This window comes from Calypte anna, chromosome 13 (assembly GCF_003957555.1).
Source record: "Calypte anna isolate BGI_N300 chromosome 13, bCalAnn1_v1.p, whole genome shotgun sequence".
NCBI lineage: Eukaryota > Metazoa > Chordata > Aves > Apodiformes > Trochilidae > Calypte > Calypte anna.
The window spans coordinates 915,918-930,453 of record NC_044259.1 but is presented as its reverse complement, the minus strand read 5'-3'; the positions used below and the strand labels follow the sequence as shown (position 1 = coordinate 930,453).

The 14,536-nt window shown below is 46.5% G+C and overlaps 1 protein-coding gene and 1 long non-coding RNA gene across 4 annotated transcripts; one reads left to right on the top strand and one right to left on the bottom strand.

Moving 5' to 3' along the window:
- The first annotated feature begins 711 nt into the window (after positions 1-711).
- DNAJC18 (DnaJ heat shock protein family (Hsp40) member C18) lies at positions 712-13,628 on the top strand. Of its 2 annotated transcripts, none has more exons than XM_008503417.2 (7): positions 712-865; positions 954-1,099; positions 2,349-2,534; positions 3,939-4,051; positions 5,173-5,282; positions 7,165-7,337; positions 11,380-13,106. In XM_008503417.2, the coding sequence occupies exons 1-7, from the start codon at positions 828-830 to the stop codon at positions 11,502-11,504; spliced, it is 891 nt and encodes a 296-aa protein (XP_008501639.1). In that variant the 5' UTR covers positions 712-827; the 3' UTR covers positions 11,505-13,106. The 2 variants fall into 2 exon arrangements, with proteins under 2 accessions (XP_008501639.1, XP_030315025.1); XM_030459165.1 differs by lacking the exon at positions 11,380-13,106 and adding an exon at positions 13,451-13,628 and having other exon boundaries at positions 752-865.
- On the bottom strand, positions 11,560-14,536 carry LOC115599063. 2 transcript variants are annotated; one of them, XR_003988121.1, is made up of 2 exons: positions 14,131-14,536; positions 11,560-13,677 (listed from the first exon to the last, which is right to left on the bottom strand). It is a non-coding gene; the product is annotated as an uncharacterized LOC115599063 (long non-coding RNA). The 2 variants fall into 2 exon arrangements; XR_003988122.1 differs by having other exon boundaries at positions 11,560-13,641.

Genomic DNA, 14,536 nt, shown 5'->3' with positions numbered 1-14,536 from the left:
GATTACTTGAACCTTCTCCATGCTAAAGCTGATCTGCATCCAATAGCAAAATTCCAGCCTTGATTTTGTCCAAAAGAAGGAACGCACACACAGTATAAAGGTGTCACAACCCCTAACTTCCAGCCGCTGCTGCTCACATGAGGGGAGCAATCTTCTCCAAGGTGCTGTGCTCCCACGAAGCACCCAGGGGGTAAATACCCACACCTGTGACAGAGACTCCCCTCCCACAGCTCGTTAACTGGTGATGAGGTGAAAGGAGGAACAGCTAAAGGGCGCTGCAGCAGGGGGGTGCCCTTGAGGGGCTTCCAGCCACCGCTGGGCAGCAAGGTGTGGAGCAGAACACGACTTTCTCCACGCTCCTTCTACTCTCGGCCGCACCTCCCGCAGCCCTGCACACGCAGCAGGACACAGCGACATCGCCCCTCGGATCCATCCTCGCAGGAGGGATCCCAGATGGGTGCGGGACACAGCGGCAGAGGGGGAGACAGCGCTGAAAGGGGGAAGAAAGAGAGAGCTCTGAGGGGGCTCCTCCCCCCGTCCTCGCGCAGCCCGCCCGAAGCAGCACGCGGTCGACGCATTGCGCACGGCCCTATTTAAGCTCCTGGTGAGCCCCGCCCCCTGCGCGGTGCAGGCTGGGAGCTGTAGTCCGCTGTCCGCCGGCAGGGCTGGGGACTCGCCTACCCAGCGGGCACCGCGCGGCCACCGCCTCCGCGCACAAGATGGCGGCGCGGGCGGTCCGGAGCGTCCGGCACTGAGGGGCGCGAAGGGGCGCGGAGGGGGCCGGGCGGGAGGGAGGCTCCCCCAGGGCCCCCCCAGGGCCCGCCGCTATGACCTACACGGCGGAGCAGCTGGATGGCGTGCGGCGGTGAGCGGGGAGGGGTCCGGATCCGCCGGCGGGTCTGTGGTGAGGGGGGAACAGGCCGGTGTAGGTAAATCTGGTGTGTGTTTTGCAGAATAAAGCGGTGTCGGAATTACTATGAAATCCTGGGGGTGGAGAGGGATGCCAGCGAGGAGGATCTGAAGAAAGCTTACCGCAAACTGGCCCTGAAATTCCACCCTGACAAGAACCGCGCCCCCGGGGCCACGGAGGCTTTCAAAGGTGAGGCGGGAGCTGTCCCGGGGGGGAAGGGCCCGGGGGAGCGGCTGTCCCGGTACCACACCGCCTGTCCCGGCACCACACCGCCTGTCCCGGTACCACACCGCCTGTCCCGGCACCACACCGCCTGTCCGGTACCACACCGCCTGCCCCGGCACCACACCGCCTGTCCCGGTACCACACCGCCTGTCCCGGCACCACACCGCCTGTCCCGGCACCACACCGCCTGTCCCGGCACCTGACAGCGGGCACAGCGCCTCACGGGGCAGCCGCTGCTCTGCGGGATTTGCCTCTTCATCTTCCAGGATACAGGTTTCCCTGAGAAGCGAAGGGCAGCGTGTGCCATGTCTGACTCCTAGGCAGTGCTGAAGGGTCAGGGTGATGTTTGGAAGTGATCCTGGCCATGCAGGAGAGGGTGTGTGCAGTCAGGAACTGCTCTGTGTCACAAGTTATATACATACATATTTATATATATGTAGGCATAGAAATTCTAGTCTGATATTCTGCACCTGGACTCTTCAGTGATGCTGCCATCTGAACCTGTATCAAGTAGCATCTAAACACATCTTTTGCCTCCTCTGTGCTGTGTTGCAGCTGCCCACAGCAGCATTGTAAAGCAGCACAAGGAAAGTAAGGTTTGAATTCAGGGCCTATTAGAATAAGGAGGTTTTGAAGGGCTTTCCTTTTTTTTTTTTGTGTGTGTGTGTTAGGGTTGTATTTCTCTATGAGCTTGTTTACAGGCATCTTCTATCAAAGATCAAGGAGGAAGATGAACCAAAAAAATACTACTTGGTGGTTTGACAAGAAGTGTGAAACAGATAAGCTGTACAGTTTCACAAGCATCTCTGCCCACAGAAAAGCTGGGAATATGGCTCTGCATTTTAATTAGGCTCTGCAGTCACTAACTTCGTATTAACTGCGTGTAGGTTCACCTCTGTACCAGTGCTTAGTTTGACCTAATAAAACGTTAGATTTTCCCTCAAAGTGAACTCTCACCTCAGTCTTACAATTATTTCAACTCCTTCCATATTCTTTAACACTTTTGTCTTCCCCCTGGCCTTGGTGGCAGCAGGAAATAAGTTCCATCACAGGTCATGCCAGTGTCCTGACACTAACAAAGGCAGTTCTCAGAAAAGTAACTCAAGCACAGATTTTCTGTGTCTTTTGGGGCTTTCTTGCTACTCTGCTTATGAAAGATCTGGAAGTAGTGCATGATGTGCCTGTGTAACACTTCTTCTCATCCCCTCTCCAGCAATAGGCAATGCTTTTGCAGTTCTGAGTAACCCAGAAAAACGATTACGATACGATGAGTTCGGCAGTGACCAGGAGCACGTCAGCACCAGCCAGCACAGGCACTACAATTATTACACAGAGTTTGAAGCAGACATTACACCTGAAGAAATCTTTAACGTGTTTTTTGGTGGGCACTTCCCTACAGGTCAGTATCTGTCTGCAGTGGTTTGGAAATGCAGTGAGCTGGCACTAGACTCTAGAGGAAGTTCAGCATCTCTTGGTACTGCTCAGAGTTCATGAGACATCTGAAAAGAGCAAAAACTTTGGGATTTACTGGTTTGGTTTGGTTTTTTTTTTCCCCCTTCCTAGCTTTCTTTGTGTGGAAAAGCTCCCTTAATGCATGGTTTTCACTGCAGATTTTAGCAGCTCTGTTGCCCCAAATTGCTCAAAGCCTTGCTGTCCAGGAGTGCTCCCAGAACAGTGGGGAGATGGCTGGTGCTGCTGCCACAGCACGTTCCTTACCTCCCAGCATCTCTTCTGACTAGTTAGGGGTGAGAACATTTTAGTCTGTCAGGGGTTTTCCTGGCAGTATCTAACAAATTGCTTTAGCACCCTTGGAAACCTTCTTGCCTCCAAGGCCTGGTAGACACTTTGTTCCATCAAGCCAGCCTCTCTGGCTCTCTGTTGGAACTCTGACTGCAAGCTTGATAGAAACCCTTGGAAAAACCTCTGAACAAGCAATGAAACTTGTTTTAACACAGCAACAAAGGTCACTTCTGCCCAGGCTTTCTGCAGAATTCTTTGGGAAATTCAGAGAAAGGAGAGAATAAGACTGGGAAATAATGTGACATCTTTCCCAGGGCTTTAAAATAGACTGGCATTTCTGCTGTGTGATAAGGCCATGCATTTCAATTCTCTGAATACAAAGCCATTCTGAATTTCAACAGAGGAGAGCACAGCTATTATTAAGATATTCATATGATGATAAAATCAGAGTTGGAAGCTTCAATTCAAAACAGCATATGCAATTCTTTTCTCGTTTTAGTTTTTAAAAATAAATCAACTACATTCAGGGTGCAAGAAAGGAAATCTTGAATTGTACTCTTTTTTTAAACTCCTTTTTTAAATCTCTGTCACTGTTACAAAGTCATTAAGTTAAGCTATTAATAGCTTGAAGGAAGAGGAAGTAGAAACGTGTGGAAAAGAGCATATTCAGTAATTATGGGAAGCCATAATTCATGGCCTGAGTCTGGTGAAGCAAATTAATTTTCCTGCTCAGAGCCTAGGGATACAAGACAAGCAATGGCCTTGCAGGTGAATGTGACAAAAACAGTATTAAAACATGAGATGCCATGATAAACATCACAGCATGTTTCTACAGTTTGATTTAAATTAAGGTGGACTTGGGGCAAACTTTCCAACTTCTCTGGTAGACTTTTTGAATGATGTGGGCATTAAATCTGAGGTCTGTTTGCTCTCCTTAATCTGAGGTCTCACAGCTCAGGCCACGTAGGCTAAGCCTGGATAATCAACCAGAAGATCTCAGAAATAGAGGTGAGTGAGTCCCTGCAACTGGATGAAAATCCTGACTCTTGGATGCTTTTAACAGGGAATATCCACATGTTCTCAAATGTAGCCAGAGATTCACACTATTACCCACGGAGGCACCGGAATGAGAGAGCGTGGACACAGGAGCAAGAGGAGGAAGAAAACAGACCACAGGTAGCCAGGAGGGGAAGGGTCTCTTGGGCTTAAATGTTTCACCAGGGTGAGGGGGCTGCTTACACAGCTGAAGCCAAGACAGGCTTCCTATCCTTACCTGCCCAGAGTTTATCTTCAAGTGCTGCAGCTGGATGTTTCCAAGAGTAACTAGATGGGCTTTTATAAAGCACTACTTTACATTTTCCAGCCTGGGGCAGGGTGGCCTGGGACACTTTTCTACCTCTGAAACCACCTGGAAAGACACCAAGTGTCATTTGTTGCCAGCACACATACACACATGCCACCCACCTTGGAAAAATCTTCCTCCTGCAGCAGGCTGTTAACTAAGGAGGTCATTCTGCAGGGAAGATTCCCTGCAAGTCTCATAGTTGGGCTCTGAAAAAAAACTGGTGCAGCCTGCAGACAGCTAAGCTTGGGCAAATGAAACCCACCTGCTTCTGCCTCAGCTTCTTGCAGCTTTCCCAAGGGCAGACAGCAAGATCTAAATAGCTGGACGTTATATTGTGTTCCTGATGAGAAAAGACACCTTAGAAGGACAGTTTGCAAATCACAGGAGGAGCAGAAGTGTAGAACTGTGTTTTGTCTATAGCTACCAGAACCTTTTGGTCCTTTGATAATTTCCCCTCCCCTCCCCACTCTTTTGTTCTGCTACATTCATTCAAACAAAACAGAATTCAAGTTCTTGCATCCTGTCCCAAGTTACACCACAGTCTCTTAACCCTTTACTTTCCAGTCATTTTACCCAGTGTTTGAGCAAACTTCAGAAGATGGAGGGAAAGCTGGAGGCACAAATGGGAAGTGCAGTGTGTTCCTGCAGGCTGGGTTGTCAGGCAGCAGCACTGTGGGGATCTGACACCTTGTGAAGGAAACTGCAGATGAAAGAAATGTTGTGAAAAGAGAATGGAAAGAAAATGGCTTTAAAGAGCTCTCTGAGATTGTTAATAAGGGTTATCTTGCAGTTAAAATGTCATCCCTCAAAATCTGAATGCAATTCCTCTTTTACTCTTTCCAGTTTACATCTAATCCACTGTTAATCTGTGACAGGTAGTCTGGTTTCTGGGAACAGATGCATTTTGTTTCCTCTCTTTTCTGCACTACTAATTACTGTTTTTTCTTTTCAGAACTCCTACTCTGCATTTATTCAATTGATGCCAGTTTTCATCATCATAATAGTGTCAGTGATAACCCAGCTGATGGCCACAAACCCACCCTACAGCCTGTTCTACAAATCGTAAGTCATTAGAGACACATTTCCCTGGTGGTGATGAGGAGACAGAACTGGGCTGGCAGAGCACACACACATTCAGTGTTATCAGTTGGTAAATAAGGAAATACCAGCAGTCTCTGCTGACCATTTCCCCTGAGTTATCACTGTGGAGTTAACTCTGGGGTGCCTTGTTGTGCTGAACAAACAGAGGCACCCAGCCAGAAAGCTTTCTCAGCCAGACAGTAGCAGGAATGTGGGTGTGCTCAGGGCTGCTCAGCCCCTGACCACCCCTCAGGTTCCTGTGGGAAGTGATACAAAGATGGATCCTGCTCTTGTCAGGAGGAATCCAGATCTGCTCTGGAGCATAAGTTCCACTGGAAGAGGTGTCAAGCTGCACACATCATTAAAGCCTTGACATGCTGTGGCTTAACATCTGTCCAAAAGCAGAATCCCAGGGCTGGAGAGGGCAGAGTGAACTGGTGAGCTCTGGGAGCAGGGGGAACACCACCAGCCCTGCTGTCATCAGAGCTTATGGGGCAGGGGAGAAAACCCTCTTGCTGCTCTGAGCAGCCACAGTGGGAAAGAGCTGAGCAGTTCATTCACCTCCCCAGGCTCTTAAGGAGGGGGCAGGGGGGCTTTGGGGAACAGGGACTGCTCCAGACATTCCCCATGCTCTTTTTTTTTTTTTTTTTCAGAAGCAAAATCACCTAAATTGAGGTGTGTGTGCTCTCCACTGCCACAGTTGCCCAACAACACCCTTTATTTTTTCTTACCACGAGATGTCAGTATGTAAACCTAGCATAAGAACAAGAGAGTGGTTGTTTTTTGGGTGGGTTTTTTTTTTTCTAGAGTGTTTTTGCTATCTGCCAGCCCCATGTAAAGCCTCCCACGCTGCCCCCAGAGCAGCTAATCTCTCCTGCTTTTCTTCACTACCTCCCCTTCTCCTGTGGACTTGAGATAGTCAGGCCTGAGCCTGGTAAACAGTTATGGTGTTTCTCTAAATCATATCCTAAAAAAAAGCCCTAAAAGCTAAAATAAATTGTTTATATAAAAAGAGGGCACACCTCTTTGACATGGCAAGAGAGGAGGAAAAAAAGGAGCCCAGGAATTAAAAGGGACAAACAGGATTCCACTGAGTAGAGTGTAACCTTTGTGATTTGGCTGCCTGCCTCTTGCTCTGGGCAGTGATTTGAAAAAATGCCTGGGTATCTTTGCTCAAATAAGGAAATTTAGCATAAAAGTGTGATTTAATCCAGTGGCTGTGTTGGAGTAGCTAATTCTACCTGCAGGATGTTCTGCAGGATATTCTATGCCCCACTTCACTTACTGATGATTCCAAAAACCTAAAGGAAATAACTAGAAACTCCCCAGCAAATTCTTATTAAAAAAGATCCAGAAACCAGGAAAATCCAGATCCAACTGCATTATGCCCTAAGCAATACCAGGGCTGTATGCTTTTCCTATGATCTCTATATTTGTCCTCAATTCCCACCTATTTCTGGACCTTTCTTGCAAAAAAAAAAGAACCAGCAGAATAAAGTTCACAGAGTTCCTGTGCACAGATGAAATTTGCTCTTATGTTTTGGGAGTGTCTTGACTGAGCTGTTAAGAACAAACACGGTATTTGGAAGGAACAGTGTCAGCTCTGACTCACTTCTCTGTAGATGTCTCCAAAAATTAGGTATTTTCCTGTGGTTTTTAAGGAAGAGTGTGATTTTTGTTGGTAGCTTGCTGTGCCCGAGCCTTGTAGTTTCCTCCTTGGCTGGCTGAGGGAGCTATAGTCCTGCAGACAGTAACTGTGAGGTTGTAAACAGCGGCCTCTGAAAATGCTAATGTGGAGAAACAGCTCTCGATTCCTTTCTATTTGAACTGCTAAAAAACCTGTTTCCTGCATTTGTTCCCACAGGTCTACAGGCCACGTTGTTAGCAGAGAGACAGAGAACTTGCAGGTGCCTTACTATGTTGATAAAAACTTTGAAAAGAATTATCAAGGAGCAGAACTTCAAGAACTAGAGAAAACTGTTGAAAAAGATTACATAGACTATATTCAGACCAGCTGCTGGAAGGAGAAACAGCAAAGTAAGTTATTTTTGTTACACATGTGCCTACCAGCCAGCAGTACCTGCAGGATGGCTGTGCTTCACAAACCACTGCCAGTTTTAGCCTCATTTTGTGGTGCTTGTAACATCTCAAACCTTGCCTGGTATTTCTCACATCTGCTCCTAACACTGACTTTGCTATTCTTGAGGAGCTGTCAAAATGCACTGTAGGTGATTCTGAGAGCCAAGAGAAAGCAGATATCACCATTTGAGACATTCTTTCCACTTGGTTTTTATGCTTGGATGACCCTTAGTGATGATGTTTTAAATGTGTAACCCACCACATTTATCTAGCTCTGACAGATTGTTAGGGCTAAAAAAGGTCTCAGGACATCACCTATTCCACATTTCCTCTGCTGCAGCAGAATCATTTCTGCTTTGACTGGCCCTGTGAGAAGGTGATTTAACTTTTTCTTCAAAACTTGAACCAGAAGAGAGCCCAAAGCCCATCCAGGTGCCTCTGGTAACTGTGCAGCAGACTGTATCAGTTTTCAAGAAGTGTACTTCTGCACTTGTTTTGTGCCCTTATTTGCATTTGTTATCTTTAGATGAGTCTTGTTTTTCACCATAGTCAAGACTGTCTTTTAAAAACAAGAATTGAATGCAAAAGGGGAGTCCAACACAAAGCTGTGATCATTCAGAACCATTCTTTTCCCCAAGTCACTCAGCAGCACAGATAAATGCATCAATCTTAACCCCATCTTGTATCACTGCCTAATTACTACTCCTGGAGTCTATTTGAAATGGAGCAATTCCCTGCTTCTCTTGGAACTGCACAAAACACCAGGAATCAAATTAGAAAGACTAGCTGAAAGCTGGGATGTTGGGACTGATTTCTTTTCAGCTAAAGAACTTAACCACCTTAAAATGAGTCAACACAAACTACTGCCTGTGCAGGAGGGAGACTGGAAGGAGCTGTTCCTGTGTAATGTTCCACAGTCCAGGCAAGCTGCTCTTACACACTGGGAGGGCTTTCTAAATTGCTCCCTGTAAAACAGCCCTCAGCACACTACTAAAAACTGAGGCTGTATTTGTTTACAGGATCTTTACAAAACATCCATTTGGTGTGAACAAGACTTGTTTGATCCTGTGCTAGAGGTAACAATCCAGTTGCTGACTCAAAACTATTGGCAGGAGTTTTTTGTATGGGAAGGCTTGTTTTGTTTTCATCCAGAGACTGTTTTGGTTGCTTTAAATAAAAGTTACCAATCTTGTTTTTAAAGCGAAACATACCAGTGTAGGCTCTGAAAGTAGACAGTAAAAGAATCCATAATGTAAAACCATAAAAATCCCTTTGTTTTTGAGATCTCTGGCTGACAGTAGTAGCCTCTAGGTATAACGTGGCTGGTAACAACCATAAATGCAGGCTTTATGCTATAGGGATAGAATTTACTGCTTACAGAAAAGTCTTTTTAATTGCCCTTATGCAGCTGAAAGTGGTCCTGTTGTCTCATTCACCTAGAGCTGGAGCTATGGGGGGCCCTGCCCCACAATGGCAGCAGGGGCTGGCAGTCAGGAGGGGGAGATGATCCAGCACAGAATTCCCGGTCATGCCTGCAAACCAGTGCTCACTGCAGCTTTTTATGCTTTGAGACTGCATTAGTCACACATCTGCAAATATATTTACAGGGTCCACAATTAGCCATAGCCTGATGAGACCACTGTAATTAAAAAAAAAAAAACAAAACCACACATTTTCAGAATGCTTACGGTCTAGGCCAGCAAGCAGGTAATGAGCACAGCAGAGCCTGAGCTAACTTTAGTGCAGCCCAGTTTGTAAAAATAAACTGAGTGTAAGATGGAGTGCTGGGGAAAAGTGCTCTGGAAATGTTGAGACAGTTCTTACTCAGCTGGTGTATCATCACCTTGGTCCATTCATTCTTGATTAAATGTTTATCTTCATGTGGTCAACCTTTAATTTTTTTTTGTCAGTTGATGACTATTAATGGTAGGTTTGTTGTGTTTACCAAGGGTGCATTTCTCTTGTAGCACCAGCAAAATGGACACATATTAGTTACAGAGGATCAGACTGGTAGGTTTTTTTTTAAGTCCTGGATTTTATGACTTGAGAAGTGGCACCTGGTGTCCCACTGCCTTAATGAAGCCTTTAATAGTAACTGATGCATTGGGATTTTGTTCAATCTGTCACTTTTATAGGGCTGTAGGAGACAGCAGTCCTCCCTTCACAGCACAGGAGCCTGTAAAAGTTTCATCTGCTGTGAGTTGTGTTCTTCTGGAATCTGTGATACAGTTAAGGACAAAACAACATGTCCCAGGTTGTTACAAGACTTTGTTCAGGTGTGGTAGCACAGATTTCAAATAAGACTACAAAGAACTCAGAGTTGTAGAAAATTACAAAGAGGCAACAGAGAGAAGGATGCATAGTCACAACTGAGTGTTTTAGGAGCTCCTTAAAAAGTACAGAGGAACAACTCTAAATGAAAAAGGTTGGAAAACATAAGAAACCAACGTGACAGAATGAGTGCTGTCAAATGTGCAAGCATTTGGAGATCAGCTGAAGTGTAAAGTAAGGTTCTTCACATCAGAACTCCTGGGACTCTGGACTCCAGAGTTTTGCTGAAGGCTTGTCAAGGCCACGTGCCCAGCCAGACTGAGTGGCATTTTAGTTATAAAAGATGAAAATTCATTTCTGATCTCAAACATTTACGCCTGTCAGTTTGTGAAGTAAGCAGGTGGAGAGTTTAATGGCTTTAAATTTCAGTGGGACAGGGACAGAGACTTACTGAAGTTCTTTCTACTCTGCATGGTTTTGTAAAACAAGGGACTTGAAAGATATATAAAAGCTCTTTGAAAAATGAAGTGTCATCAGGTAGTCTGTGCTTAGGGAAATTCTGACCTTTTCAGAAACAAATTACTGCTATTCTCTTAGGTGCATCTAATCCTGGATCTAAATTATTCTTCAGGGAGAAAGCTGTGTTAAGGCTTCCTTAGCTAATCAGCAACAGAAACTTCCCTGAATGGCTGGAGGGAAGTAATTTAAACAATGGGATTATTTCAGTTTTGAGGAGAAGGGTAAAAAATGTGCAAAGTGCATTGGAGATTGTATTGTTAATGAAAGGGCACAGGGGTCTTTCAGACAAATCCCTCAGCTAGCTGTTCACCTCCCTGTAATCAATTAAAAAAAAAATTAAAATAATTTATTATGCCTTCTGGGCAAACCTCTTGCCTAAGGGAGCTGGAATTCTGAGAAGTGAAACATCAGAAAAAAGCAATTATCTATACCTTAAAGTATGTATTTGGGTGGGAGCCCTGAGGCCTTGCGGGTTGGCTCTGACACAGGAGCTGTGTTTCTCAGTGGGCAGGGATGTGTCTGGTAATTCCTGCTTGGCTCAGGAGCCTGCAGACAGCTGACACAGCCCCACGGCAGCAACAGGAAAAGCAGTCATGAGGCTCTGCCCTTCTGGCTTGTAACTTACACACTGCTGGTAAGTGTGGAGTAACCCACCTCAACCAGTCCCCAGCCAGTGGGGCAGGATGCTGTCCTTAGATGTGAGCAGCAGCTGAGCCTGAGACAAGGGCTGTGTGCCAGACCAAATGGCATCCAACTAGCCCCTCTTTATGCACTCAGTTTAAATATTTTAAGTATTTGAGTATTTTAAAGTACCCGTGTGTCCTGCAGACCATTGACAGAATTTAAAATCTTACCTGACTTCTAAGCTGTATTTTAGAGCCGGTGTTTTCTTTGTAGGCAGGAATAACCAGTCTTATTTTTGCTTTGGTTGTTGTCCTGGTAGTGCACTGGTAGAGAGGGTTATTAGAGATGTCTGAGTTTCCAAGCAGTTATGAAAACACTGTTTTCTTAAGTAGCCAGCCTGGTTAAACCAGATGGCCTCTCTTTCAAGCAAGTTGTTAGCATGCCCAGTTTCACTGAAAAAAAAGGTTTTTAAAAAGAGTTATTATTGTGGCCAACATGCCACAAGGATCACAAAGCTCTGAGTTACAGTTACTTAAAGCAGGATCACAGCTTCATCCTAATATATTTTTTTTTTTTCATCTTTCAGAGTCTGATTTGTCAAATTTGGCCAAGCTCTACAGAGATGAGCGATTAAAACAGAAAGCAGAATCACTGAAACTTGAGCACTGTGAGAAGCTCTCCAGTCTGATTGGGATGCACAAAGGGGGCTGACCAGTACACACACATCCTAGAGTTTTATTTATTGCTGTTTTAACTTATGTTTTTATTTTCCTTTGTCTAAAAAGGGAAGGAGGCTACTGTAAAGAGTCTGAACATTCAATTTCTTTTCTGCATATTGTGCAGAGCTGGGCCGACACGGGCTGCAGAGCTAGTGTTTGCTGTAATATACTGTATTCTGTATTGGTTCCAAGGACCAGTGGCACTTTGTAAATTAATTCCCTGGGGAATGCTGTTAGTTTGGAGCCCATCTTCATCGGTAGTTTGCCTGCCATCAAACAGTGTAACAGTGTGCACGTCCCAGGAGAGCAGACAGATGTCTTGGTTTCCTGTCTCCAGCCTGGACCTGCAGTTCACTGTCTCACCGGGGCAGTGTGAAGCACGCTGAGCCCCTGTGCTGGTGCCCAGAGGGTGTCCTTGCTTCTGCAGCCCTCTGGGAGGAGGATTTTGGTGGAAGGCAGCGGTTTGTTTCCTCCTGGAGTGTAACACACCACGCTTCCTTCACCTGCTGGAGGGGAGCACTGGAGCAGCTCCCAGCTGGTGAGACAACCCGCTGCGATGCTGACAGCAGCACTGCACAGGAGGAGGAGAGCCTGTGAACTGCACCAATTCTGATGTCTGCCAACCTCTAGAGACAGGACAACCCTCTCTTTATTTTCTCATACATTTCCAGTGGCATATTTTTTAAGCTGGCTGCTCAATTCTGATTTTTATCTGCAAACCCTTCTCCAGCTTTACAGGGGTCCTGCTTTTTCTGGTACCATTTTGATGTAGCATATTTTTACTCTGCTGAGCAGTAATGGATGTTTCACTGTATAGATTAGTATTGTAAAGAAAAAGATCCATGTGGTAGTGTCCTTTTTTTTTTATTTTCCTGATCCTTATTTATGAAAGCAGGCAGGCTGAGGAGGGGTTGTACTCAGCAGCAGCAGAGATAGAGTGTTAGTTACTCCAGCTGAGCATCCTTAACCTCCTGAGCCCCTTTCTCTGGTGGGGTGCCACAAGTGTGTACCACATGTGGAACATGTTTGTACAAAGGACATCTCCACACAGTGCAGGCACTGAAGGTGCAGGTGCTGGAGGTGCACTGCTCACCTCTCTGACCTGGAGGAAAGTATCTGTTCAAACCCAAAAGCTCTCTGTTGTCTCCTCATTACAACTCGCTGCAGCTAGCACAGGATGCCACAGATGGCCTTGGCTTAGACCTAGGAACCAAAGAGCTCAAAAGTTTGAGAAATGCCAGAATTAAAACTGCTTTTAAAGCTTAGGCTTCCCAGGTGCCTGGGAGTTACAGTGCTGTCACACACTGGTGCTCTGTCCCGTGGACATTTTGTATCAGACAACTGGTACTGAGCAGTGACTGGAGGTACCAGAAAGTGTCCCCTTGGTGTCCCTGTCCTGTCCATTACAGCAGTGAGGTTGGCAGCAAACAAAGGCAGAGCTGCAGGAAGAGAAGCTTTTCTGGTGGTGTTTGTCTTGGTTTGGAGACTAAGGTTTGGTCCTTCTGCAGATGAGACACGGACATCTGCATCATTAGACCACTGCAGTGATACTGATGCTATGAAATGGTGGCATGCTAAAAAAACTAACAAAACCCCCACTCCATTTCTGTGTTAACATTTGCTCCCCATTGGGCAATTTCATAGGAGCACTTGGGGAAGCTGAGCAGAGTTCATCAGCCACTCAGGGTGGGAAGAGTACCAGTAAAAAAAAACGGCTGTTCTGAAACTTACAAGGGCAAAAATGTTTGGTTTGGGTATTCAGGCTTGGCAATCAGGCTGGCAGTAGGACAGGCAGCCTTAATTCTGGTATTTCCCAATTTTGAGCTCATAATAAGTGCATGTATAAAAAGCAAAATGCTTTAAATGTTGCTTTTTATACACTAAACAGTTTGTAGAATATATGTGAAAATATATTAAAGTGGTTGGACTTTGTTCCAGGTTTGGTGTCTTCCCTGTCATTCCTGTTTGACTCCCATGGCTGTGACACAGGTGGGGGAGACCAAAACCAACATTACTGTACCTGCAGTGTCCTGCGTGGAGCTTGAACTCCTACGTTGTGTTTGGCACTGGAAGCAGATTGCACCTTTCATCCAAAGATCTCCAGATGTGTTCAGGAGGTGGGAAACCACCTGGGAGAAGCACAATTTTAAGAGTCTTCTCTGCAACTGGGAAAGACACAAAGACATTGCAGGAGATGACTGCAAAGTAATATTTCAAAAAGCAATAAGATGTTCTTTGTTGCTACAGGGAAGGATCCAGGTGAGGATCTGGGTGCTGGTGTCCTGCATTGTAAGGGCATTTGGTGCTAACACCTCAGCAGTGATGAACACTAGCACTGTCTTTCTGTAAAGCAATGGCATCCTACTTGATATGGAGGGGGAAGAATTGTGTCTCGTGGCTGTCAGAGTGCACTGCTGTCATTACCCAGGCTATCTGCCACCAAAATGCAATGGGTTTTGGACTTTCTTGGATCTCAGAAGGGGGGTGGTGGAGGTGGCCTAGGAGCGGGGTGCAGCTGGATGCTCTCCTCTCCTGCAGGGGTACTAAGGACTTCCAAATGAGTTTATATAGCTATTTGATCTTTTTTAATTGTTTTTTTCTTTTAACTAAAGACTTACGTGTCTGTGCCTGTCTGTATCGTGGTAAAAGCTGACTTCGAAACAAGAGCGACTCTGTGTCCTCTGCCACTTTGTTCCACGCGAAACTGTAGCGCGGCAGCTTCAGCCGGCGTGGGCGAGGAGCTGACCGCCATCCCCGCCGCCATCCCCATCCCCAGCGGCGACTGGACCGGCAGAACCGAGCCACGGAGCACTGCCCGGGACCTCCCCTGGACCTGCCCGGGACCCGCTGGCCCGGGGGCAGTGAAGCGGCGGCTGCTCCAAGATGGCGGCGGAGGGGGGGGCGTTGCTAGGAGACGGCGAGGGCCCCGCGGCGCTGCCGCCATTTGCCGGCGGGCTGCAGGAGATGGCGGCGGGGCCGGGGAGGATGAGGAGGGGAGGTCCTGACAGGGGCTGCTGAGGAGCG